This window comes from Leuciscus leuciscus (assembly GCF_965113295.1).
Source record: "Leuciscus leuciscus genome assembly, chromosome: 11".
Taxonomy (NCBI): Eukaryota; Metazoa; Chordata; class Actinopteri; order Cypriniformes; family Leuciscidae; genus Leuciscus; species Leuciscus leuciscus.
The window spans coordinates 4,746,745-4,774,713 of record NC_138735.1 but is presented as its reverse complement, the minus strand read 5'-3'; the positions used below and the strand labels follow the sequence as shown (position 1 = coordinate 4,774,713).

Sequence of the window (27,969 nt, the reverse complement as noted above, 5' to 3'; positions counted from 1 at the left end):
CGTGGAAATATGGCATCTATTGCCTAAGATCGATATTGTTTAATCATTTTAAAATGATATGTTGAGTCTGAACATTAACACTTCTTATAGGCCTGTGCTAAAAATGGCAACCTTGTTGTATGACCTGATTGACTGCATTGAAGGTTTCCACATATAAAATCTAAATGATATCAGACTTTGAATGAGCTTTAAGTCATTAAGTGACAAACATTTTCAGTTTTCTTTTTCCTATGAGGGTCAAAAGTCCTGAGATACTCCCTCGACTCCCTCTGAGCAGACTAGACCGTTTAGCTCATTAAAATATAATTTCACTGCTGGAAAGATGAATGTGTATTTAAATTGGGTCATTTATGTAGTAGAAATGTGAAATTATTTTAGAAGTTGGTGCCTTCTAGACTGAGAAAAGCCAGAAAATGTATTTTGGCTCATAGATGAAAGACAACAACTCCCAGAATGCACTTGCTTCGCTGCCCTACGAGGCCACTCCCGAGCCACGCCTACCGGTTACAGAGGGCAGTATCGGAAGAAATTATACAACTAGGCTACTAGTCGACTCGAAACTGAAAAGACGCCGTTTTATGGTGAGATCCCCCTATGGACGGGTTGAAAACATGCGGAACGAGCTCCTCCTACTGGCTGGAGTCTCTCGCCGAAAAATCCTCCGATGACGCGAAATGATGATTTTTGCATCATCTGAGTTTTTTTTCCAGACACACAAAACAGAAATCTCTCGTCTCAGGGGGACATGAGGGAGGGAAGCACGGGCACTCGAAAATACTACCGGGTTTCTACTGAGACAAAGCTTAATGATAATCGGTGAAGTATCCCTTTAAAAATAACATTTCGAATTGCCTTGGTAGCAATTACTGATAAACTGAGACATGAGGGAAAACTGAGATTTAAGGATAAAATTTAATAGGTCATGATATTTAAAAAACAAAAGAAAAAGAAAAAACCCAGAAATGAATGTTTGATGAAATCATCTTCGTCACTATTTGCCGGTAACATATTCATTTAAAATACTTCTATTACTCTTCTGTAATCACATTCTTGTAAATCTATAAACTCTCTAAACTCTGTCACCTTTTCCTAAATAATAAATTACTAATATACACCGTCTATATCTGGTTGATTAAAATAATCTAATTGTCATTGAATATTGGAAGTTACATCATCAACATTGTAATCAAGCCGTGCAATATCTAATCAATGTCATAAAATGAATCTTCGGTCTCTGCGTCTTCGGTCTCTGTGTCTTCAGTCTCTGTGTCTTCGGTCTCTGTAGCGGCTCCTTATTCACCATCAGCTGATCCTTAAACTACAATTAAACACACAGAGTCACATATGGAGTATGAGACATTACTGCGGTCACATCACATCAGTAGATTCATTTCAGAACAAACACAGGGAGAGATACATACAGAGTACATTAATATTACAGCCAGAGATATAAAGGTGAGGAGAACATCAGAGCTGTTGTTCTGCACGCGGGAGAACGACAAGATGAAGAAGATCCTGATCAAGACCATTGTGAACAGATCATCGTGTCAGGACCACTTCCCACTTACTGTCGTGGAAACGAAAGGTTCAGTCGATTATTCGCATTATATGAATGATGTGATGAACAGAAACTACTCTCTCAATTAATTGTAATCTTTTCTGGGAGTGATCTAGATTCTTCTGTGACAATGTCCTGCAGCCGAGAGTCAGAGCGGACCTCCTGTCGGACAACATCTATGTACTAACTGATTAAATGATAATACGGCATATGTAGTCCATATTCCATAGAGACTGTGTGTGTTCTCAGAATAATGAGAACAAATAATGTTTATTACAGGATCTAAATAACTGAGCAGTTAAACTCGCTGTTCTCCAGAAAAATCCTCCAGGTTTTGCACATTTTTAGGTTTTCCAGAATCTTCTGCATATTTGACACCTTTCCAACAATGACTGTATGATTTTGAGATCCATATTTTTACATTAAGGACAATTGAGTGACTCATACACAACTATTACAAAAGGTAAAAACATTTACTGATGCTTAAGGAGGAAACGATGCATTAAGAGCAGGGGGTGTAAACTTTAAACAGGATTATGATGATGTGTACATTTTGTTCAAAGATCATCTTTTTTCTTCATCCAGTACTGCCCTTCAGAAGCGAATACTTCCCGGTTTCACAGAAGACGAAATAATTACAATTTATCCTGTTCATGCAATTTAAAAAGTTTACACACCCCAGCTTTTATTGCATTGTGTTGCATCAGTAAAAAAATAAAAATAATATATATATATATATATATATATATATATAACAAATATTTTACTAAAATATTAAACTAAATGTTTACTAAAAACTAAAAATATTTTTCTTCAAGAAATACTGTGTAAAACTGATGTCATTAAAATAATATGCAGGGAAAACCAAGTCCTATGTTTGGTGGACCCTTTGTGTTACAAACCTTATTAATATTCCAAAGTATTCTAAATTATTTAGATTAGGTTACAAAGCTCGTGTAATCTAACGAAATATGTTACAAATTACTGTATTTTGTAATCTGTAGTAAATAATCTACTTACAAAATAGGTTCTCCAGTTTATAATGTGGATCATTCTTCAGATCAGAGAGAAGCTTCACGGCTGATTCTCCTAGTTTATTCCCAGTCAGATCCAGATATCTCAGGTGTGAGGGGTTTGATCTCAGAGCTGAAGCCAGAGCAGAACAACCTTCATCTGTGACTCCACAATCACTCAACCTGTAGAGAACAATGACACACTCTTCACTCTCTCAGTTCAGATCAGTTTAGCAGTGAATCCATTATTAAAGAGAAAATACAAACTTAAAGCACAAATAAAATGTTTTGATGGATCATTGGACTGAGATCTAAAATGTCACAGAGCTCAAAACATGATTATTAAACATCTAGTCTTTAGATCTGTACTAATACAGTACGTATGGAGTAATGATTTGTTTTAATCGTGTAAACAATATTTTAAAAACAGTCCCTGCAGAAAGATGAACGTGATGAACTGCAAGAATAAATCCAGCATGTTCTTCATTTCTCAGTTCTGAATGTGTTGAGATCGAGTCGGTTTAAAATCAAGAGACTGAAGTGTTGATTGTGATGTGACAGTGTGTATTTCAGTGACTCAGTCCTGCAGAATCATGTTCCTGAAGAGCAGCTCATGTGTTCAGTCTGTAAGAATTGATAAATTAGGAAATGCCGGACAGTCTGTTTGGGGAGCACCCAGACCCTGAGAGGACAAAGGACCTCTCTGGAAATTACCATTTGAACTCAGCATTTGTGAGGCAAAGTCACACCTCAGAACACATCTCTCCTCCTCTTCCTCACTCCCCCTCTCACATGCTGAGACCACATGTAAATCACCCAAGAAAATGTATAGTTTAATGTGAATGATTATCACAGAGTATTTTTCATGTTTGGTATCATTTAAAATGTCACAGTGCGACTGGTACAAATGTCTTGTTTCCAAATAAGTAAAACAAAAGGTAATAAGGTTTTTGAGAGTTTATGGATAACTAGCACACTAGGAGGGGTTGGCCTCTAGACAAATGGTCTCCCTACACCCAAAGGTGTAACCTCTGAATGCAAATTTCCATTGTTAAAAGATATTTCCAAGTGAAAGAGGTCCTGGCTATTTAATGAAATGCAGCAGGGAATTCGAGGCCTTTTTCTGTACCTCAGATTCGCCCGTGAGGCTGAGAGAGAGAGAGAGAGAGAGAGAGAGAGAGAGAGAGAGAGAGAGAGAGAGAGAGAGAGAGAGAGAGAGAGAGAGAGAGAGAGAGATCTTCAGCCTCATGTATTTCTTATTGTTGGGTTTGCATCTCTTCTCATTTTCCAGAGTATTTGATGTTTTGTATCGATTATATTTGAATTGATTAAGAAATTGGCATGATACATTTACCTGACATAATAAATTGTTACATTTGATTATTCTAACTGACTTTGGCATTATTTGCATTAAAGAGTTAAAAGGAATAGTCAAACATTCGCTCACAATTAATGATCCACAGATATCATTAAAACCTTTTCATTCATGGAGTCAGATGAAATAACCAGAGAATACATATTCAGATGTATTGCATTTAATCAAAAAATACTTTGCCTCGAGAAAAGGACAGTAACACGTTAAGACCTTCCGCGCTGGTCGGATGCCGGACTTTGGGCCGATTTAGCGTGAGCTTACAAATCACTTACAGTTCAATAAGCTCAATAACACAGCAGCAGAAAAAGGCTGAACATTTCAAATATAGGAGACTTTACATTGTGTTTCATGTGTGAGTCATATATGATCTTACCACAGTGTGTCCAGTTTACAGTGAGGATCCTCCAGTACAGCAGAGAGCAGATGAACTGAATCTCCTAGTTTATTCTCAGACAGATCCAGATCTCTCAGGTGTGAGGGGTTTGATCTCAGAGCTGAAGCCAGAGCAGAACAACCTTCATCTGTGACTCCACAATCCCACAACCTGTAGAGAACAATGACACACTCTTCACTCTCTCAGTTCAGATCAGATCAGTTTAACACAAGGGTCCGCAGCCGTACTGCAGGGGGTCCGTCAATTAATGCTTGATCACAAATCATTTTTTGTTAAAAAATTAAAACATGGGTAAAAAACATCACAAAGTCAAATTTAAATATAAGCACTCTCAAACGAATGCAAGATCTTCCTCAAACAACCTTCATCTGTGACTCCACAATATTTCAACCTGTAGAGAACAATGACGCTGTGTAAACAGTGTGTAAAATGACCATTTTATTAAAGATTGCAATGTGTGATGTGATTTGAATGTAGTGACAAGCAATGCCTCTATATCCTACACTGCTTTATAAAGGATGCCGGTTCTCCATGAACTTCAGGAGAAACTGAGGGACAAATGCCATGCAGTGCTGTAACTATGGAGTGATAAAGAGATAACATTAATAACACCTGAAGTGTAACTTTATCAATTAAATGTACTATATTTTAGTTCAATAATATTAATTTAATATTTTGAAGATATTTTTGTTTCTAAATATTTGTCCAATAATGATCCATTAATGGCCATTTAAAAGAATATTTTTTTCTAATATGTTTATTACTTACAGTATATTACAATTAGATTTCATGCTTAGCATTTAGCATGCTAATATATGCTATTGCTAATTAATAGTTTCGTAGCAATCTAATACAATCTCAGGGTTCTCAAGTCTCACGCATTGGCCGTGAGACACACGCAATTCAACCAGTTCACACGCTCACACGCCACACCATGTATTTCTCACGCTGAAAAGGCAATGCCAACCAAGTTGTCCTGCAAGCTTTATAACGTTGTGTACGAGGCGCACGCACACGCGCCGTACGTTCGTTACTAGGTAACCAACAACATCGCGCGAACGCGCTGGGTTTGTGCTGGTGTAATGCATTGGTCAAAAAAAGTAGGTTTTTTTTTCTGACAGACCAGCCCATGAAACATGTAGATCAGCGGCCCATTGGTTCTTTTCTTGATTGACACTGGGCTGGCCCAATCACAACTTTAAACGAGTGAGCGAGCGTGCAGCAGTGTCAGTGTGTATCTGTCAAAATAGTCTGCGAGATGGAGAAGAAACGCAAGGAATGTGCAGAGAAATAGCGTGAAACAATAGAAACTGGCCCTTAAAGCAGACACTGTAAACTGTGTCAAAATATACAGTATGTTTTCTGCCCTTCATCAGCTCCTGTGATGATGATGATAGTGAGGAGGATCAGGAGAGAGATGAGTAATCCGCGGTAAGCATAACTACTTTCAAAACACTTAGGCCATGTCATGAGTGTAGGAACCCATAACCCAGTTACAGATTATTTCCATATCTGCATATTTGACGATTACCGCAATTCACTAGAAATTTAATGAGAGGCGTTTGTAAACCATGTTTTCCGCCAAAATAAAAGCTTGATGCAGTTTGCGTCAAAATAAAAGATCATGTGCTTATCTCTTTCAAGTATAGAAATAGGTACAAATCTAATTATGAAAGTTTCCTTTATTTTTTAGTGCATTTGTTTTTACAAAATATGGCTATTACGGTCATAGGATTAATATTATAACTATTATTATGTAGTAGGTGTAATGTAAATAGACACTGTAACTAAAAGAGGTTTAAATTTTTCTTTGTTTAATTTGCACACTGAATATAGTTTGGAGCTTTTAATTTTGAACTCTCAAAGTGCACCAGATTGATGGATTTAACATTAAAATGCACAAAATTTTCTCACGGGGGGCAATTTGTTATATTTTTGTATATTTGTAATTTGAAATATAACATTAAATAGTATATTTGATGTGATGAATTGCTCTGTCATTTATCAGATTTACCAATTGTTATAATTTCAATTTGTGCTGGTTAATTATGAACAATGGGTAAAATTGGGGGGCGGGGACAGGCGGGGGCGGGCCTCCATTAGGGCTCCTCCCCTAACCGCATGTGATCTCACTCCAAGCTTTTGATAAAACTTGAGAACCCTGCAATCTTATAACTCAGTCATGTGACACAAATATAAGAAATTGAATTAATTAATCCAGTTAGGGAACCATATTAAAATGACTTTAAAACTTCTTCATTGGGTTACTTGGAAATGACTTGATTCCACGATGTTGACATTATGTGAACAAATTATCTTTGTTGAACTTAATTGGTTCATGTGGAACTGATGTGCATGATTCAATCATTTAAATCCAACACACTTTTTCAGTGCATTGTTTTCTGTATTTTAAAAAGAATTTTGGATTTACTGTAAATCCCTCTGGTCCTCTTCGTTTAGGGGTCACACTTGGCTCATTCGAAGCCTTAAAATGTCTTTTTTTTTTTTGCATTTTTTTTTTTTTCAGGAAAACCAATGTAATATATTTTTGTTCAATAATATTTTTTTATTATTATTTCGAATTTAGAAAGGTTTCTATGGTACTATGGTACTACAAAAAAAAATTATGAGCATTTTGTTCCATTAGAATTCATATTTTTATTTTTATTATTATTATTTTTCAATAAATGCAACATGTCACATTAGTGCAGGCCTTTAAAATCCATTTTTTGAAGTGAGAAAAGCGTCATCCAGTGGCGTTAAAAAGTAAAAACTTGTGTAATGTCGTGTAACCGCCTGTAGGCTGTACTGTTGCTCCCTATATAAATACATAGAGAGGCTTTTTGATTCCCATTGTTTTTTTAGACATGATTTCTCCATTTTATTAGTTTTTTAAAATGTATTTAGATATATATTTAGACATTCTAAAAGACTACGTTTTGTCAAGGTTTAGATATTTTTGTTACATAAGTATCAGGTTTTGCATTATGATTACAATCAAATAATCTGCGCTCACTTTCCCCCTCCCATCTTTCCTCTGCCGTGTCATCCTCTCTTCCCCCACCCTCACAATTCTCATCTCTGGATGTGAATACCGCAACGGACACCTTATGCTCCACTCTAATCTCTTCTCTAGACATTATCTGCCCTCTCTCCTCCAGGCCAGCACGCGCTACTCCCTCTAACCCCTGGTTATCTGAGGTTCTTCGGGAACACCGGCCCGAACTCAGGGCAGCGGAGAGGAAATGGCACAAATCAAAAGACGCATCTGACCTGAGTATGTATCAATCTCTCCTCTCCTCCTTTTCTGTTGATGTTCATGCTGCAAAATCTTCATACTTCCACAACAAGATCAACAGCTCCTCCAACACACGATTACTCTTCAAGACATTCAACTCTCTCCTCTGTCCACCTCCACCACCACCCGCCTCCTCCTTAACTGCTGACGATTTTGCGCACTTCTTCACCAAGAAAACAACAGCTATCAGCAGTCAGTTCTCAGCTCCACACACACAGGAACCCAGACCGACCGCTTCCACAGCCAATACCCCTCTGTCCTCCTTTTCTTCGCTAACCGAGGAAGAAGTATCTACACTTCTCCTCTCCAGTCACCCTACCACCTGCCCGCTTGACCCCATCCCCTCACACCTTCTACAAGCCATCTCTCCCACACTTCTACCATCACTCACACACATCATCAACTCATCCCTCCATACTGGCACCTTCCCTACAGCATTCAAGCAGGCTCGGGTTACTCCACTGCTCAAAAAACCAACGCTAAACACATCATTTGTAGAGAATTACAGACCTATCTCTCTCCTACCATTCATTGCGAAGACACTTGAAAGAGCTGTCTTCAACCAACTAACATCCTTCTTGTCTCTAAACAACCAGCTGGATGTCAACCAATCTGGCTTCAAGAAAGGACATTCAACTGAGACTGCATTACTGTCAGTCACAGAAGCCCTACGGATCGCAAAAGCTGCTTCCAAATCTTCAGTCCTCATTCTCCTGGATCTGTCTGCTGCCTTCGACACGGTGAATCATCAGATCCTTCTGTCCACCCTCTCATCACTGGGCATCACAGGAACTTCACTCCACTGGTTTGAGTCCTATCTCACAGGTAGGTCCTTCAAGGTCGCATGGAGAGGTGAGGTATCCAGAGCACATCAGCTGACCACAGGGGTTCCCCAGGGTTCAGTTCTTGGTCCCCTCCTCTTCTCCATCTACACCACATCACTGGGACACATCATACAGGCACACGGTTTTTCCTACCACTGCTATGCTGATGACACGCAGCTCTTCCTCTCCTTTCAACCAGATGATCCCACAGTAGCTGCACGGGTCTCAAGCTGTCTGGCGGACATCTCCACATGGATGAAGGAACATCACCTGCAGCTCAACCTGGCAAAGACTGAGCTTCTCGTCCTCCCTGCCAATCCATCTCTACAGCACGACTTCACCATCCAGCTAGAGTCATCATTAATCACCCCATCAAGATCGGTCAGAAATCTTGGAGTAACGTTTGATGACCAGCTGACCTTCACAGATCACATTTCAAAGACAGCTTGATCATGCAGGTTTGCACTGCACAACATCAGGAAAATCAGGCCTTTCCTAACTGAGCATGCAACACAACTCATCGTCCAGGCCCTGGTCATCTCTAGGCTTGACTACTGCAATGCCCTTCTGGCTGGACTCCCAGCATGTGCGACCAAACCCCTACAGATGATCCAGAATGCTGCAGCTCGTCTTGTCTTCAACGAGCCCAAGAGGGCCCACGTCACTCCTCTGTTCATCTCTCTGCACTGGCTACCTCTCGCTGCTCGCATCAAGTTCAAGGCACTGACGCTTGCTTACAGAACTATCACAGGCTCAGCTCCCTCCTACTTTCACTCACTCCTACGAGTCTACATCCCTACCAGACACCTACGATCGGTCAACGAGCGACGTCTCGTGGTTCCATGACAGAAAGCCACAAAATCACTTTCCAGAACATTCTCATTCACAGTTCCATGCTGGTGGAACACTCTCCCCACCCTCATCCGGAATGCAGAATCCCTGACAACATTCAAAAGACAGCTGAAAACCAATCTCTTCCGTGAGCACTTAACCTTATAGAAGAAAAAAAAAAAAAAAAAAGTTTTCCTTTCCCTTTGAAACATCACTTATCAGGCTTATGCTACTCTGAATAATACCTGAACTTCGTATTTTGAGCACTTCTTGCGTTGTTGTTGCTTTTGCCTCTTTATGATGACTCGCTGAATTTTGTCCTAATTTGTAAGTCGCTTTGGAGAAAGGCGTCTGCTAAATGACTAAATGTAAATGTAAATGTAAACAATAACGTTTGGTTAGAAAAGGAACACAATGCAAGCATTTTTGTTAATCAGTATTTGATAATTCAAAAAATCTAACAAAATAAGGGATGGATAGTGATAATTCAAAACACTTTATACAGACATTTTGCAATTAATTGGTATTTTATTCAGTTTAATTCTATAAATGGTAATAAAACTTCAGAAGGGAACAGCAATTATGATCTAACAGCAAAAACAATAAAATAACATAACAGCAAACAATCATTATCAAACTGTAGGTTAAAAAACAGGAATAAAAATTGAATTATAATAATAAATATTATTTTAACCATGTACATACAAACTGTAATTTATGTATTGTTGCATATGCAGCAGATATCAGGAACACCTATTAGGCTAAAATAAGACCAAACAATTAATATTAGTGTGTGTGTGTGTGTGTGTGTGTGCGTGTGTGTGTGTGCGTGCGAGCGAGAGAGTCTTTTTTGTATTTTCTTCATTTATTGATTTTATTACGCATATTCTCAAAATTTACTGTTGCAGTCTTACCAGTTAATTTCTCTCTCTCTCTGTGTGTGTGTGTGTGTGTGTGTGTGTGTGTTTGTGGGTGTGTGGGAGGGGGGGGGTCTTATTTGCACTCTTGATGTGTTAGAGTGTCACTCCTTCATTGCTGTGCACTTTTTTTCTGCACAGCGGCTGATTTGTAGTTTGTACCACCAAAAGTTTCTCTGAGTTTTCGTATTTCCCATTCATTTCCTGTCAGTCATTTTTGAAGGAACCAAGTGTGACATTTTTTTTTTTTTTACGACCCTTTACCATATCCGAATCATGTCTATGATTATTTTGTGTGTGTTCACAAAGCTAATACAACAATCGTCACCAAGTGTCATCCCATTCCGATGAAGCAAAACAATTAAATTAAAAATGTGTTCGGTCATTTTTAAACCGAAGAGGATCAGAGAATGTCAACATTGAAAAGTGGAAGATTAATCAATTTATTAAAGAAATGTTAATTATTAGAAACCTTTTTGTCCCTGATATTATAATTTTTTTCTATTTCTTTTTCCTTTTTTTATGTTGTGCTCTGTTCTTTAGGACATTTATTATAGTCTTGTTTTGCCTTATTGTAATGATATTTACTGCAATACAAAACTTTGACGTTACTTCCGCATTCTTCGATTCCTATGGAAGTCTATTAACATGCCTAAGACTTTTGCACAGTACTGTATACACTGGGGAGAACATTTATGTTTTAGGATTAGCATGTTTAATCAAGCATTGGCTCACCTGTGATGTTCACTGATTTAACTGAATATTTATTTAATGTGCATTTGGACTGAAGTAAGTATCACTTGTAATTTATTGTTTAACTGAGTGTCTATGAATCACACATAAAATACTGGTTTTGGTTTTCCTGGTCAAACTATAATTGTACAGAAAATGAGCTCTCAATACAATTTATTCAATTGTCTCTCATCTGTGTTGTGTGGATGTGTAATTGTTTGGTTGGACTCCTTCTTCAGACCCGAAAACAAGCTAGAGTTTAACAAGCAAAGTTGGTGATCATTGAGTAAAAAAGTTAAAAACTATTACATTACTAATAAAGAATATATTTACCAAGGACAAAATATGTGTTTATCAGAGAGTTCGTCTTACCACAGTATCTCCAGTTTACAGTGAGGATCCTCCAGTACAGCAGAGAGCAGATGAACTGAATCTCCTAGTTTATTCCCAGACAGATTCAGATGTCTCAGGTGTGAGGGGTTTGATCTCAGAGCTGAAGCCAGAGCAGAACAACCTTCATCTGTGACTCCACAATCACTCAACCTGTAGAGAACAATGACACACTCTTCACTCTCTCAGTTCAGATCAACACGTACAAGCCACAATTCTACACAGACTATTAAATATGTCTAAATTTCAATTGGAGATTTATCAGTCATAAAAAAATAAAGAAAAACAAAGAGCTTTCAACACATGTTCTTCATAAATCCAACCGTTCTAAATGAGCTCAAACACAACTACACCTCTTCTCTGTGACAGACTCATCGTGAAGATGAAAGCACACAAGAGTATGGTAGGTTAACTACTGACTATAAGTAACTTTGTAACTACATGCCAACTTATTCTAACCCTAACCCTACCAGTCTACTAATAAATCTATTAACACTCCAATGGGAGTTAGTAGACATGTGCAACTGTACTGATAGTCAACAGAATGTGTTCAAGGGACCATTAAAATAAAGTGAAAACCAATATGGTCAAACCTAAACTGATAATTATGACAACACTGTTGCTGACAGTGAACATACCATGAGGTTTTACTGGATATGCAGTGATTGTTTCTGTCTTCCTAATGCTACCTTCTGCCTCTCTGTTTTGCTCTTGCACACAATCTACTTCATGCCTTCTGTCCTCTGATTGATAGTTTATAAAAAAAATAAAAAAATAAAAAAAAATCAAATAAAGTATTTTTTGCTGAGAAATGATTTATTAATAATTCATGATTATTATAAATTAATGTAAGAAACATTTACTGGACTGAAGCAACTGGGTTTATTGATATTCATTCACCATTTGTTAATGTTAAAAATGTAATTCTTCTGACATTTTTTCATGCTAATATAAACGTCAAATATGACGCAACAGGCTTTTGGGGAACATTTTCCATCTCTTAATTATCATTGATTTGCACTGAATTGCATATGAGCCATAAAAGCGATGTATAAATATGATACTCAACAAAAAAAACTAAAAAAAACACACACATACATGCATATACAAGTTTGTATCGTTTTTTTGTTGAGTATCATATTACACACACACACACACACACACACACACACACACACACACACACACACACGCACACACACACACACACACACACAAACAGCTTTTATGGATCATATATGCAATTTTTAACATAAAAAATTAAATGTATTAATAATCAAACCCCAGTTGCTTCAGTCTAGTAAATGTTTCTTACATTTACTTTATAAAAATAATTAAAGATTTTCTGAGCAAAGGGACCTTACTTGAAAAAAAAAAAAAAAAAAAAAATTATATATATATATATATATATATATATATATATATATATAAAAACAATTAATCAGAGGACAGAAGGTATGAAGAAGATTGTGTACACGATGTTTCTCAGCAAAGTGTTGGTCATATTGATAATTTATAGGCCCTAGAAATTTGCATTTTAAATTTGATACAGTAGGCTAATATATTCATAAATAGGCATTTACTTATTGTTCAACCGAATTTTACAAAGAATGTTTAGTTAAAGTTATGAGAGAATAAATGTTTTAAAATTCGTATTAAAATGTTGTAACACGCATTGCCAAACAAGCATTCTTTTTTTCCAATTAATTTAAATTCCCAAAGGGGAAACGTATCCTGGGAGATACAAACATTTACAGGCAGATTATGGAAAATGGAAAAATTAAATCCATAAAATTTCAACATAAACATAATAAGCTAACACTTAACAACAACTCTTCAAACATGCAAGTCTCCTCAAATATTGTAAATATGTGAAATGTATCACTGAAGGCGAGTAGATTTCCCACTACAGGTCATGTTGTTTTTAAATGCTGCCAATGAGCTAAACAGAGAATGTATGAATGAAGTCACCAGATCTAAATATTCACAACAAACACCCTTTCAACATGAAAACTGAGAAATTAAACCAACACTTTCCCTGCTTATCTCAGGATACAGCGCCCCTTTTAGGGTTAATTTTAAATTAAGAGAATAATTTAAGAGTTCAGATGCAAAAGCAAAAAAAAAAATTTCTTCTAGAATGATCATTTTTATCAAGCTCGTATATTTAAGTTCAGTAATTTCACTTAAATGGCATTGAAAATTACCTATTAATTGTCATTTAAGTGAAATTACTGAACTTAAATATACAAGCTTGATAAAAATGATCATTCTAGAAGAAAATTTCAGATGGCACTTAGAGGCTTTTGCATCTGAACTCTTCAATTATATGAATATACTATATGAATTATAAATAATTACAATTCATTTAAAATAAACATACAATTCTTTCACTCTAAACTGCTTTAATTTGGAGTGAGAGATACAGGGGGAGTGGCTTTATTGCATCAGATACATGTCACTTTACTCACAGCTGATTGGTCCAGTTTTGGTTTGTGATCTCGAACACAGAATACATTCATTTTATTCAAGGTCATCCTGCAGCGCAAGTTACCATGGTGATCGAACCCGCTAAAAACCAATCCACCTTCTCGAGCCCGAAAAAATAGAGTTTGCTCAAAATAATCTCAAATTTACAAGGGGAGCAACTGAAACTGGCTTCATGCAACAGGACACAGAAACAGTGGGAAACACTGCTGTAACAAACACCACTCACTGTCATTCTGAAGTGCTCCTGAAGAGCTTAATGAGCTGGTTTAGTGTGTTGGATCTGAACTCTGCTGATAGGTAGATCTCCAGGAACAGTTTTGGGCGCTCCAGATTTAGATTAACGAGATAGACACATGATTTACGTTTCCTGCTTCTGTGCATCAAAATCATACATAATATTGAACTATTCATTCGGGCACGTACATTCTTTCTCCGCAAGAACACAAGTCCGTTCTTAGATCTGAGAAATCACCCAGGAGAACCCCATCACTGCACATTTTGGATGTCTCTCTTGTCTGACAAACACACCTGAGATCTTGGAGTCTTTACTAACGAGCTGATGAGTTGAGTCAGCTGTGTTTGATTAGAGAGACATCTAAACTGTGCAGTGCTGGTGAAACTCCAGGATCAGGGTTGAAAACCACTGAATTATTATACAGGAACATCATTGGGGAAAACACTGTTGAATAACATGGGGGAACAGGAATGTCATTGTAGTCAGAGTGAAACAGACTAAAATTATTGAATATAAAGAAATATTGATCAAATTTAAGGGATTTTTTTTTTAAATGAACACTGGTACCAGATCATGAGATTAGACATTTGTGTACACCTGTGATTTCTGTGCTGAGATTCAGTGTTTACAGAAACTTTTACAAGCTAATTTTAGTCCTAAAATTTACATCAAATGATTCGTCTTACTGAGGACAAAGACATGTGTGACAATCAGCGTTTCATAACTGCAGGATGTTTTACTTACAGCAGCCTTAGCATATTGACATCATGAGCCAAGTAATATTGTTTAACACCAATTACCAGTGTGCACATTAACATTCTCATGTATCTCAAAAAAGATGAATTTAATTATTTATGTCCAGAGTTCAGATAGCTTTACTGCTTGAAAGTCTTTGTAAAGTTAAATTGAACTGCCGTCTTCCCCTGTATAAGTAAGTGCAGCACTCCTGAAAAAGAGTAAGGATTAAAGAAAAATGAAATAAAAGAGAGCGCAGCAGTGCTTCTTTGTTGTTATATTTACTCAGAATGAAGTGCATCACGGGCGCGCACCACCCACTGAAGTGTGCGGTGACGTAATCACGCTGGTATGCCAAGCGAAAATAATTAATTTAATAAATGCACATAAAGCACAAATAAGAAATTGAACAGTATATAAAAGTATTAGAAAAATAACATTTTAGTATATTATAATGGCATTGAAGAAATTGTACAAACAAAAACAGCTTGTACTCCTACATAAGCATCAGTAGCCACGAGTCGCATTGGTGTGACGTCAACTCCCCTCTTCGATTGATTGGCTAGAGGAGTAGCTGTCAATCTAGAACTAGTGGACCAATGGTGACGCTTAAGCCTGCCCTAATTTACATGAAACTCGAACTGCAACATTTGGGAAAGCAAGCGCAGAACATAGAAAGAAGAGCGAAGAGAAAAACAGCACAAGCGTACAAAAGAGTAAAATATGAGCAGAAAATGCAAGCAAGCACAAAGTACACAGTAATAAAACCAAGGAAAACATACTTTTTAAGAAAGCATGACCATAAGTTTAAGTTTTCTGCAAAATAACTTTTAATGTGTTTAAAGTTTTTATTCATGCTTGTTATTTCTTGATTCACGCTTATTATATTTTGATCCATGACCACGTTGTTTGCTATTCTGATCATTTTGCATTCTTTTTTTTCAGTTTGTGCAATATATTTTTACATGTGTTTTAAAATTTTTGATTCACGCTTATTATTTTTTTATACGTGACCGCTATATATTTGGCGGGAATTTGATCCCATAAACCGGACTCGCGTCCTCGGGAGTCATTCTCCTGAGTCGGACTTGGCAATTAACTTGGCAATCCGAACTTTGTGTACTTGCTATCGAGAAACGCCTAATGTCGGCGCTTGGCTTCTTGTGACAAACACGCTGGGAAGCAAGAACAAGATCTGCTGTATGTCATCCATTGTTGTTTATTTTGCTTTCTTCACGCGAAAATGACATCGTTCCAGTCTCACACAAAGCCCGTCCTTTTACCCATATATGGATTGGCCAGAAGGTGGGCGGGGTTAGGATTTCCCGAGATTTTCCAAGATGGCGCCGCCCATACCCCCCATAAACGGCTCCAAACCCGTTCTTCAGAAAGTCTATGGGTGACGTCACAGACGCTTTGTCCATATTTTTTACAGTCTATGGTTTATTCGAGCAAAAAAGTGTTAATTTGAGCAATTCCGTCAAAGAAGCAACACAAAGCCTGTAAAGCATTGAAATAAATATCAGTAAATATTGGAAACTTAAATAATATAAAGTTAAATCGAAAAAAAAAAAAAAAAAAAAACGTCCTACTTCCACACAAAGACGCGTGATTCCACATGAAGCCTACAGTTCTGCGCTTTGAGAGGGATGTGGGACACGAGGAGGAAAGAGTCAGAGACCATCAATCTATTTTCTGATATCTTCATGTTTTCTAGGCTACTTGTTGTATAAGGTATGAAAAGCGAATTTAATCTTCCACAACCCAGCGGGCACCTTGACGTCAATTTAACATCAATATGACATCAACATTGATGTCAAAATGACGTCACGAAATAGGTCAAAAATGAAAGTCATATTGACGTCAAAGTGTCGATGTCAATTTGATGTCAAGATTTTGACCTCTGCTGATGTCATTTTGCCAAACAAAAAGGTGAAATGCATGGCCGTACACTTATTACACGCTTCACTTAAAACTAACCAGATTTACTTTATTTAATTTCCGGTTTAATGAAATCATATTTTGCATTTTAAAGTCACCATGATGGTGGTTAGCGTTTGCTTTAGTTGGGCTCTTGACGCTTGACTTTTTAAAGGTCCCCTATTATGCCCCTTTTGACAAGATGTAAAATAAGTCTCTGATGTCCCCAGAGTGTGTATGTGAAGTTTTAGCTCAAAATACCCAACAGATCATTTTTTACAGCATGTTTAAATTGTCATTTTTTGGGGCTCAGAAAAACACGCTGTTTTAGTGTGTGCCCTTTAAATGCAAATTAGCTGCTGCTGCACAACACAGGGGGCGGAGCTTCATGAGCTCGCGCTCAGTCTCAGGACAATTTCATCTCACGGAATGATGATAATAATATCAGAAACTCTCAGTAACGGTGTTCATTTCGACCCGGAGTCGGACAATAATGCCTACAGAGTCAGAGTGCTGTATAGAGATGGAACAGGTATTACGGTTATAACGTATTTGTCATCTGCTTGTATGTATCCACTATTAATAGCCTACAAGTCTGCTGTTTCGGACCAGGTCCGAATGATGATAAAACATATACTGATGAGTTTAATAAAGTTTCACGAGTTCACATCTACATATAATTAGTACAATAAGTTTATGCGTATTTGGCGTGCTGTCCGGGGGGAGGGCTCCGAGCTCGGAGTTAGGCCCGAACCCAGAGTACTCCCCCCAGTCGGTAAGTGTAGATGCAGAGCCGATCCTGACCTCCCTGGGGCCCTAAGCAAAATTCTGTTTAGGGGCCCTCATACCTGACCCGTGACCCATGAACTACCGTATTTTCCGGACTATAAGTCGCTCCGGAGTATAAGTCGCATCAGTCCAAAAATGCGTCATGACGAGGAAAAAAACATACATAAGTCGCACTGGACTATAAGTCGCATTTATTTAGAAATGGATTTAACAAAATCCAAGACCAATAACAAGTTATTTAAACAAATGTCTGTCTGTTTTAATAACTTAATGTCTAAGTTATTCAGCTACCGGTACACAATAGCACACAGAAAAACAGGCTGAATAGGTGTATGTTAACGTAACACATTAACAGTTAGCTACACAATAGCAGAACATACCCGGGAGGCTGAATAGGCTAAATTAACATAACAAGCCAGCGAGTCCAACAGTTATCGGTAAAGCAAGTTCACCAAGCTCCCGCGATCTCATTCCACGTCACTGAATCCGTTGAATTCTTCATCCTCTGTGTCGCTTCTGAACAACTCCGCCAATTCCGGAGGAAGATGAAGCGCCGTCTCCTCTTCTGCGGGGCTGTCGTCAGACTCGGCATCAGTTCCAGTTATTCCTGCCTTTCTGAATCCCGACAGGATGGTTTCGGTTGTCACTGAAGTCCATGCTGTGTCGATCCATCCAAGGACTTGCTGGAAAGTTGCATGGCGCATCCTCCCGGTTGCCGTGAAGCTGTGCTCTCCATCCACCATCCACTCCTCCCACAGGCGACGCAAGACTGCCTTAAAGCTCCGGTTCACAGAGATGTCGAGTGGCTGGAGTACTTTGGTTAAGCCTCCAGGGATGATGACAGGAATGGAGTTGCAAGCTTTTATTTTATCTTTGAATTGTGGCGTTATGTGCGCTCGCATACTGTCCATCACAAGCAGAGCTTTGCGTGTTTTAAAGAAGCCATCAGGACGCTTAGTGTAGCACTTTGTAAGCCAAATGTTCATCATTTCTTGATTCATCCACCCTTTCTCATTCACGGCCACGACAACTGTGGGGGGAGATTCGTCTTTGGGCATTGTTTTCCGTTTGAAAATGACCATCGGTGGCAATTTCGATCCATCTCCACAACATGCCAGCACCACTGTGAAATGTGATTTCTCATGACCAGTTGTCACTATATTCACACTTTTCTGCCCTTTCTCTGCGACACTTCGGCCCATGGGGATGTCAAATGTGAGGGGGACCTCGTCCATGTTGATAATATGATCCGGTGACACGTTGTGTTCAGTTACCTGCTTTTTAACAAACTCACGGAAACTGTCGACCTTAGCTTGGAAGTCTGCTGGCAGTTTCTGACACAACGTTGTCCGTGCTCTGATAGAGAGGCGGTTGCGTTGCATGAAGCGGTAACACCAAGAAGGTCCGCCTGCAAAGTCATTTATATTCATCTCCTTGGCAACTACCAGGGCGTGGAGACGCAACTGCACCGTTGACAAGCCTCTCCCGGCAGCGCGTTGTTCAAGAACCCATCTGTGGACTCGTTCCTCCAGCTCTGGCCATCTTGCTTTCAGCCCGCGATTAGCTTTCTTTGTTTTCTTCATTACAGTTAAAGTAACCTCTGCTTTTCGCCAGTCCCTCACAAGTTTCTCACTCACTCCAAACTTTCTTTCTGCTGCTCGATTGCCGTTTTCGGCTGCATATTTTACTACCTGCAGTTTGTAATCTGCAGAATAGGATTTTCTTTTTGGGGGCATTTTGTTTGCGTTCTGTCTTTCTTAGTTGTCTTTAAGTTAATATTTCACTTAACAGTTTTTCAGTTGTTTTCATTTATTTTTTTCAGGGGTAAAACTAGCTGTAGCCTAGAGCGCATAGAGCGCTCTCTCGTGGCTGTAGACGGTAATGTCACCCCCAATTTCGGCAAGTGAGCGATCCTGTGACGAGTAAATCTTGGTAATGTTGATATATAAGTCGCACCTGACTATAAGTCGCAGGACCAGCCAAGGTATGAAAAAAAGTGCGACTTATAGTCCGGAAAATACGGTATTTGCCATTGCCACACAGTCACACCTGACACCCCAGTGTTCCCACTACAATCCCTCCTTTAACTAGTTCTAGTGAAAATGTAATTCCTGATATCAGAAGACATTGTTACTAGTAAAAAGTTAATTCTCAATATCAAGAATTCACATTTTAAATAGTACAAATTGAATTATTGATATCAAAAATGCATATCCTGTGAATGAATAAAAGCTAAAATGGCGCCATAGCATGTCACTGTGTTTTTAAATGATAAAAGTAATTCTTGATACTCTTGATTCTTGATGGTTATTATTTACTGAGGGATGTGCATCCATATTGACCAGAATCTCCAGCCAATCAACATTTTAAATTCAATGGAGCCTATCAATAGTCAATGTCAATACATTGCTTTCCATATTGCATTAGTGCAGAGTTGTAACTAAACCTTGACTTAGCGACTAGATAATCATCGTCTTGTTTTAAAACTATAATGAGGAGTGCCATCACGCCCATATTGTACTGGTCCTGACTCACAACAGATGTTTCTGCTGGAAAGTGCGCGTTTCATTTCATGCACGTTCATATGATCGCATGTTAACGCGCGACGCGGTTATCTTTTCCGAGCTGCAGTTTATAAACAAACACCGTTGTCCTTTGTCGTTTATTAAACATAATAAATCAACGCACATCAACTTAACTTTAGCCTACTGTTGCTGACATCAAACTTTGAGAGGAGAGTCACAAGTCTACCTGATAACTGTTCCTGCAATTAACTCTCATGGTGTTTTTTTCTCTCTCTTTTCGTGACCAGAAAGATAGTTCCGCTTCCTTTTCTCATCGATATTGTAAACATTGATTGACGCGCTTTGACACGAGGGGAGGCGGGGCCTTGAGTAATTTGCGGGGCCCTACGCACCTTGCGTAGTGTGCGTATAGGGCTGATCGGCTCTGTGTAGATGGAACTGGAAGTGAGGAGATGGGGTGGAGGAGGGATGCTGACAAACTTTCAATGAACAGAGATAGGTCTGCTGTGAATTTATACTCTGTCATTGAGTTGATTACTGATTAATCTCCAGCTGTGCATAATTTGGTTAATTATCTGAACTGTAAACACAGTAAGTTATAAGAAGTGCGCAAGTACATAAACAAATTTCAGTAGAGTTGAGGGAGCATTTTCTTTAAAAAACTAAATAATTCCACCTCGTCTTCAGCGGCTGCCTCAGATTTCGGGAGTAAATAGAGAGAGAGCTATGTGGATTAATACATCCAGCCACACAACACTTACAACGCTTGGGAGACATTCTCGTCAGTGCAGCAGCTGTGAACTCGATCAGGGCGGGTCTATGTTCAAACGGCAGTGTCTGTCAACACTCGTGGGCGGGGCCTGTGCTGTAGTGACGTCACTAAAACAGCATTCTGAAAACAGGTCGTTGGGAGACACTGCTGATGATTTATGGGGATTAATAAAAAAGGAGTGAGTGGATTTTTATCACTATTGGGTGGTTCTGTACACGCACTGCCAACACACATTTATGTCCAAACAGCATGCAAAAGTGAATGTTGCATTATATGGGACCTTTAATATAAAAATTTCTCTGGCTGCTATAATTGTGTGTTTATAAAGCACAATTGTTGTAGCAAAAAAAGCCATGAGAAAATGAGATCAGGTGATGTTGGCTGTTTATTGATGATGACGACGATATCATCATGTAATTGCCTGAATCCCTGATCTTATTCAATGTCTAATGCTATGATTATATAGGACTTGTGATTTTAAAACTGTTTTATTCATAATCATTAATGGCAAAAGAAGTCATGTCTAGCAGTGTTGTTTATCAAATAATATACTTGGTTTTTAAAAACTAGTATTTAGTGCACAAAAACCTTTCATCTATGGCATTACTTAGACGCACACAGACATCAAGAAACAGCATATGAATCTCAACAATGGTGACATTCAAACAAAATATCCAGATAATCAGATCAACTCTGAGCATAAAACAAGCTATAAAAAATCCAGCTGCATAATTTGTTAAAGCCGCAATGCATGCTGGGAGATAAGGGTGAGTTTTGATTGGTGGTACCCAGCATGCACTGCAGCATGAAGCATTTCATTGACTGTCACCATTGTTGAGAGTCATACACTGATGGCTAAGTAATAATGTAGAGGAAAAAGTTTAATGCTTTAAATGCTTTTAAAATCCTTTACATTATTTGATAAACAACATTACTCTCATGCTGTAAAATTAAATGGCTTCTATTATAAAACAATATTAAAACCACAAGTCCAATATGATCAAAACATTAGACCCAGAATAAGATCAGGGATTCAGGCAATTACATGATGATATCGTCATCATCATCAATAAACAGCCGACATCACCTGATCTCATTTTCTCATGGCTTTTTTTGCTACAACAATTGTGCTTTATAAACACACAATTATAGCAGCCAGAGACATTATTATATTAAAAAGTCAAGGGTCAAGAGCCCAACTAAAGCAAACGCTAACCACCATCATGGTGTCTTTAAAATACAAAATATGATTTCTTTAAACCGGAAATTAAATAAAGTAAATCTGGTTCGTTTTAAGTGAAGCGTGTAATAAGTGTACGGCCATGCATTTCACCTTTTTGTTTGGCAAAATGACATCAGCAGAGGTTAAAATCTTGACATCAAATTGACATCGACGTCAATATGACTTTCATTTTTGACCTATTTGTGACCTAAATTGCGTTTCCAGAGAGAGCGAGACTAAAAATCACCCGCGCGTGCGAAACGCGCTTTACAAATAAACTTGACGCGCCTTGCATGTCTAATAACAAGCAAAAACTGTGTTAAAATGAATCTGACGTGCAAGTAAAAATGTAGGCTATCTGTCCAACAACGTTTTTCTACTTTACCACAGTAAAGAATCTGAATATAATAGGCCTAATTAAAAGCGAACCAAGGAAGAAACGTTTATAATCCCCTTAGAAAATTGAGACGTGACTGAAGATTTGAGGGGAAAAAACAAGAGATTACATGCAGGGATGAGTCACGATTTTTGAATATTCGATTAGTTTATTTAATTAATGAATTATAGAATATCGAATAGGTTGTGTAATTATTCTCTAAAATAAAATATCCATGTTTTTGGTGCTAATGCGGTGGTGACGCGTTCATATAATTACGTTCTGTAATAAGGTCCTGTGTCCTGAATGTTCAAGGACAAAGTTTTTGCACTTCCCTCCTAAGTTGCACTTCAGTAAATGTGTAGAAGATGTTCACAGATTTAATGTGACATTTGAAGTGAGTTGAGCAGTCTTATTATCCAAATTTTTTGTAATGCCTTTGAATAATATGGGGGACATGAATCGCAATATATCGCAGAATCGAAACGCAATACTTGCTGTATCGCAATATGTTAAGAATCACAATAATATCGAATCGTGGCCCAAATATCACAATACTATCGGATTGTCAAATTTTTGCCAATTCCCACCTCTAGAACCAATGAAATGTGATTTTCAAACTCATACTGATTTAAACAAAATGATTTTACCCACACTGACTGACACATCCGGAGCGTGCCTCAAAGACGCCTCAGACAGCGCGTGATCCCGATAAACTCTTATACCTACACAGAATTACAGTGTTTCAAAATATCTGTCTTGGCGAGTATTCAAGCAAACATAATCTGCTATGTGTTAAGTGAACATTTGGTTAACTGTTGGGGAAAAACATCTGATGTGTAACATTATATTAGACCCATGCAGTACAGTAGGTCTGAATATATAGGCTGTCTTTTTCATTAATGTTAATCAAACAATTGTGGTACCATGGGGGAAAATAAAAAAATTGGTGTTATTACCAGAGATCTTAAGGTATGGTTGGTAGATGATTTTGTTTTGGAACCTTCAGAAAACGTTTAACTCGATTTTTCTCAAAATTGACTTTGACAATTAAAGTCAAACAGGTGTAGCTCAGTCATGAACATTTGCTCATTGCGACTCATTTTGCCAGAACGGGTCACGTATGTCAGCAGACGCATATGTAAAATCAAAACTGCCTAATGTTACTTGATGAAATGTCGACGCAGGACGAGGTATAGGACTGTGAAGCTTTGGGGGTGTTGTTGGACTTGAACTTCTGAATCCGATCCAGACGTAGTCTGAATATCTAATATCTAAAAATTCTTAAATCAAGATACATAAGCAATTTTTCAGTATACAAGACTTAACATTTTAAGTTATTGTGCTAAATTTATCTTAAATTAAGAATACAAAAAAGAAAAGAAGACAAAAATACTGAGAAAGAAATTTATTTTCTGCAGTGTAGCCCTAAAATTTACATCAGAGCATTTAGTCCAGGGTTCCTCAAATCCGGTTTTGAAGTGCCGCTGTCCTGCAGAGTTTATCTCCAACCCTAATTAAAGACGCCTGAACAAGCTAATCCATGTCTTCAGAGTTACAGGAAGGAGAGTTTTATCAGGGTTTGAGCTAAACTCAGTAAGGCAGCGGCCCTCCAGTGCCAGATTTGTGGAACCCTGATTTAGTCTTACAGAAGACATTAACATGTCTGACTATGATATACTGTAGATGATCTTACCGGAGTTTCTCCAGTTTACAGTCAGGATCATCCAGTACAACAGAGAGAAGCTTCACACCCGGATCTCGCAGTTTTCTATTATTCAGATCCAGTTCTCTCAGTTGTGAGGGGTTTGATATCAGAACTGAAGTCAGAGCAGCAGAATCTTTCTCTGTGACTCCACAATCACTCAAACTGTAGAGAGATGAAAATCATACTTGGTAAACACTATGAACTGAAAACAAAAAGCAATAGAAAATTGAGAAAAAATAGACAATTTGTAGATGGAGTAAAGAAAACACTGCACTTGGTCACCAATGGATGGCATTGTCTCAAAATTACTCAGGAACCTTGAGGTAATGGTGTCACAGATTACAATTGGAGAGAGTTAAGTGTGAATAAAAGACAAATGGGACATGGTGTGGACTCAGGATAACAAACTCTCAGTGTGCAAAAGAACAAGATTCTGAACAGACACGACATATACAACATAAAATTAAACCAACTAACTCCACGCTTTGCTCTAAATGTAAGACTGCATTCTTGGGCTAGAATTCTTGGCCTCCCTTGCAGGTGAATAACCAATAAACATGCTATATGAATATTACATTTTTTGTCCGTTGTTGCCAGGAAAACGACTTTATAAAACTGGATCAGTGATAAATCACTCTCTTTGTCTAGCATATAATTAAGAAAAATTATTCCCATGACAAGAATTTTACTACCATCAACTGATATCTCAACCATGATAGCCTTTTTTTTTTAAATAACATTTGTGCTTTATTATGTCATATTATACATGCTTTATTATATATATATTATGATGTCATATTTATAGATTTTGACCTTTGCCTTTTTAGTCCAGTCTTTGGCTCTATCCAGTTGATGTTGTTTACCTCTATTATAAGAGTTGGGCTTTGTTTGTCTGTTTAAAATGTAATACTTAAAGGGATACTTTACCGTTTTTTCATATTAAACTATGTTATTCCCTTAACTAAGACGAGTTGATACATACCTCTCTCGTCTCAGTGCGTGCACTAAATCCCTCTGTCTTGCGGCGAAACTTTGTTAGCCCAGTTCATTTAATATGGGCCAAGCAGAGAAGATACCAAACACCTCCACGTTTTCCCTATTTAAATACAGTTACTCGCGAAGTGTAACTCGACCTAGGATGGTGACACAAAACAAAACGTTGCGCTTTTCTAAGCGTGTAAAATGGATAACTATTTTGTATGCGCGGAATACCATAGCAAGTGCTTGTAAGCACTTCGACTTGGCGCAGTAATATCTATTATAATAGATATTATATAAGCTCACTATTGGCCGACGCTGGTCATGTGTGTGGTCAAACTTCTAACTAACCCACTGATGTCAAATGGACTACTTTGATGATGTTTTTATTACCTTTCTGGACATGGACAGTATACCGTACATACATTTTCAATGGAGAGACAGAAAGCTCTCGGACTAAATCTAAAATATCTTAAACTGTTCCAGGTCTTACGGGCTTGGAATGACATGCGGGTGAGTCATTAATTACATAATTTTCATTTTTGGATGAACTAACCCTTTAATGAAAACCTCAACTAAGTTGTCAAGTTTCATTGTCAAATTTGCAACAATAAAGAATTAACTTTTAACGTGGATCAAATCCATATAAATGGTTTAAGTACTAATTCATTTGTAACATTAAACTTGTTTATTTTAAATGAATCCTCATGTTGAAGACATTGGCTGTCAGGTGCTTTAACACAAGTTTGAGTCAGCTTGTATTGTTTCCCAATCACATCTCCCCGTCATTATTCCCGTCAATAAAATAGATAAATTCAAATTTTTAAAAATCAGAAAAACAATAAAATCAAGTATGCTGCCATTTTGCTCCTATTACTGATACAATAAATGTTTGTATGTTTCTTAGATTTATTAGCTTTTGATTTTCTTTTGTTTTAACAGTAAAGTGATAGTTTTCACTGATACTTACTGAACTTTAATCACGGGCAGCAGCTTCTGAAGAACCTTCAGTTTTTCAGCTTTATTGTTTTCTCCAACAAATGTATTAATATCAAACTTCTCCAGACTCTTCTCTGATGTCAACAACACAAAAACTACAGCTGACCACTGAGATGAAGAGAGTCTGGCTTCACTTATTGTTCCAGATTTCAGATACTGTTGTATTTCCTCCACTAGTGACTGGTCACCCAGTTCATTCAGACAGTGGAACAGATTGATGGATTTCTCTGGAGAGTCAATGGTCCTGATCTTCTCCTTGATGTACTCAACTGTTTTCTCATTGCTGTCAGAACTCCTTCTTCTCAGTGTCATTAGTCCCTGGAGGAGAATCTGATGAGACTCCACTGACAAACCCAGAAGGAAGCGCAGGAAAAGGTCCAGATGTCCATTTTTACTCTGTAGAGCCTCATTCACGGCTCTCTCATGGAGCTCAGAAAATGAAACATGTTTAAACATAAGTTGAAACCAGTCCTTTAATACAAACAACAAACCTGGTTCAGAGACTGGGTCAAATACATTTCTGTTGTTGTTTGTGAAGCAGAGATGCACATATAAAGCTGCTAGATGTTCCTGAACACTCAGGTGAACAAAGCAGAAGACTTTCGCCTGATACAGGCCTGACTCCTCTCTGAAGATCTGAGTGCACAATCCTGAGTACACTGATGCTTCTGTCACATCAATGCCACACTCTCTCAGGTCTTCCTCATAGAAGATCACATTGCCTTTCACAAGCTGCTGAAAAGCCACTTTCCCCAGTTTGAGGATCATGTCTTCATCTGTCAGGTTCTTCTTATAGTCCTTCTCATGTTTTATGTTGGACTGAAGGATCAGGAAGTGTGTGTACATTTGAGTGAGAGTCTTGGGAATCTCTCCACTCTCTGCTTCACTCAACATCTTCTCTAGAACAGTGGAGGAGATCCAGCAGAACACTGGGATGTGGCACATGATGTAGAGGCTCCTTGATGACTTCAGGTGTGAGATGATAGTATTGGCCAGACTCTGATCACTGATTCTCTTCCTGAAGTATTCCTCCTTCTGTGGCTCATTGAAGCCTCGTACCTCTGTCACCCGATGGACACACTCAGAGGGGACGAGATCGGCTGCTGCTGGTCTAGAGGTGATCCAGATCAGAGCAGAGGGAAGCAGATTCCCCGCAATGAGGTTCGTCAGCAGTACGTCCACTGATTTCTTTTTGTTTACATCTCGTAGAGTCTCATTCCTTTGAAAATGTAAGGGAAGACGACACTCATCCAGACCATCAAAGATGAACAACACTTTATATTTGTCACTGGATATTTCCATTTCTTTTGTTTCAGGGAAAAACACATGAAGAAGATCTGAAAGACTGAGTGTTTTGTCCTTCATCAAATTGATCTCTCTGAAAGGTAGTGGAAATATGAGCTGGACGTCCTGATTCTCTTTGCCTTCAGCCCAGTCTAGGATGAACTTCTGCACAGAGACTGTTTTTCCAATGCCAGCGACTCCCTTTGTCAGCACAGTTGTGATGGGTTTGTTTTGTCCAGGTAAAGGTTTAAAGATGTCATTGCATTTGATGGGTTTGTCCTCTGTTGCTGCTCTCCTGGATTGTGTCTCAATCTGTCTCACCTCATGTTCATTACAGATCTCTCCACTGTCACCCTCTGTGATGTAGAGCTCTGTGTAGATCTCATTCAGGAGTGTTGGGTTTCCCTGCTTTGCTGTTCCCTCATTCAGACGCTTAAACTTCTTCATAAGATTTGATCTAAATGTGTTGAGGACTTCATGGCTGTAAAATTCAAATTCCATGGTACATGTATTACATAAGTTAAATATAGAGATAAATATATAGAGTAAAATGTCTTATTCTCTGTATCATGACCAAGAACATATCATAATATTTATGAAATGT

The 27,969-nt window shown here is 38.1% G+C and overlaps 1 protein-coding gene across 1 annotated transcript in view; it reads right to left on the bottom strand.

Annotated features, from left to right (window-relative positions):
• The window catches only part of LOC309509533 (NACHT, LRR and PYD domains-containing protein 3-like), a 643,973-nt gene that overhangs the window by 321,569 nt on the left and 294,435 nt on the right, over positions 1 to 27,969 (bottom strand). The window contains exons 13-15 of the mRNA XM_082184301.1: positions 24,093 to 24,266; positions 11,315 to 11,485; positions 4,320 to 4,490 (exon numbers count right to left, since the gene is read on the bottom strand). Coding sequence (XP_082040427.1) covers positions 4,320 to 4,490; positions 11,315 to 11,485; positions 24,093 to 24,266 — 516 coding nt within the window. The remainder of the gene's footprint in view (positions 1 to 4,319; positions 4,491 to 11,314; positions 11,486 to 24,092; positions 24,267 to 27,969) is intronic.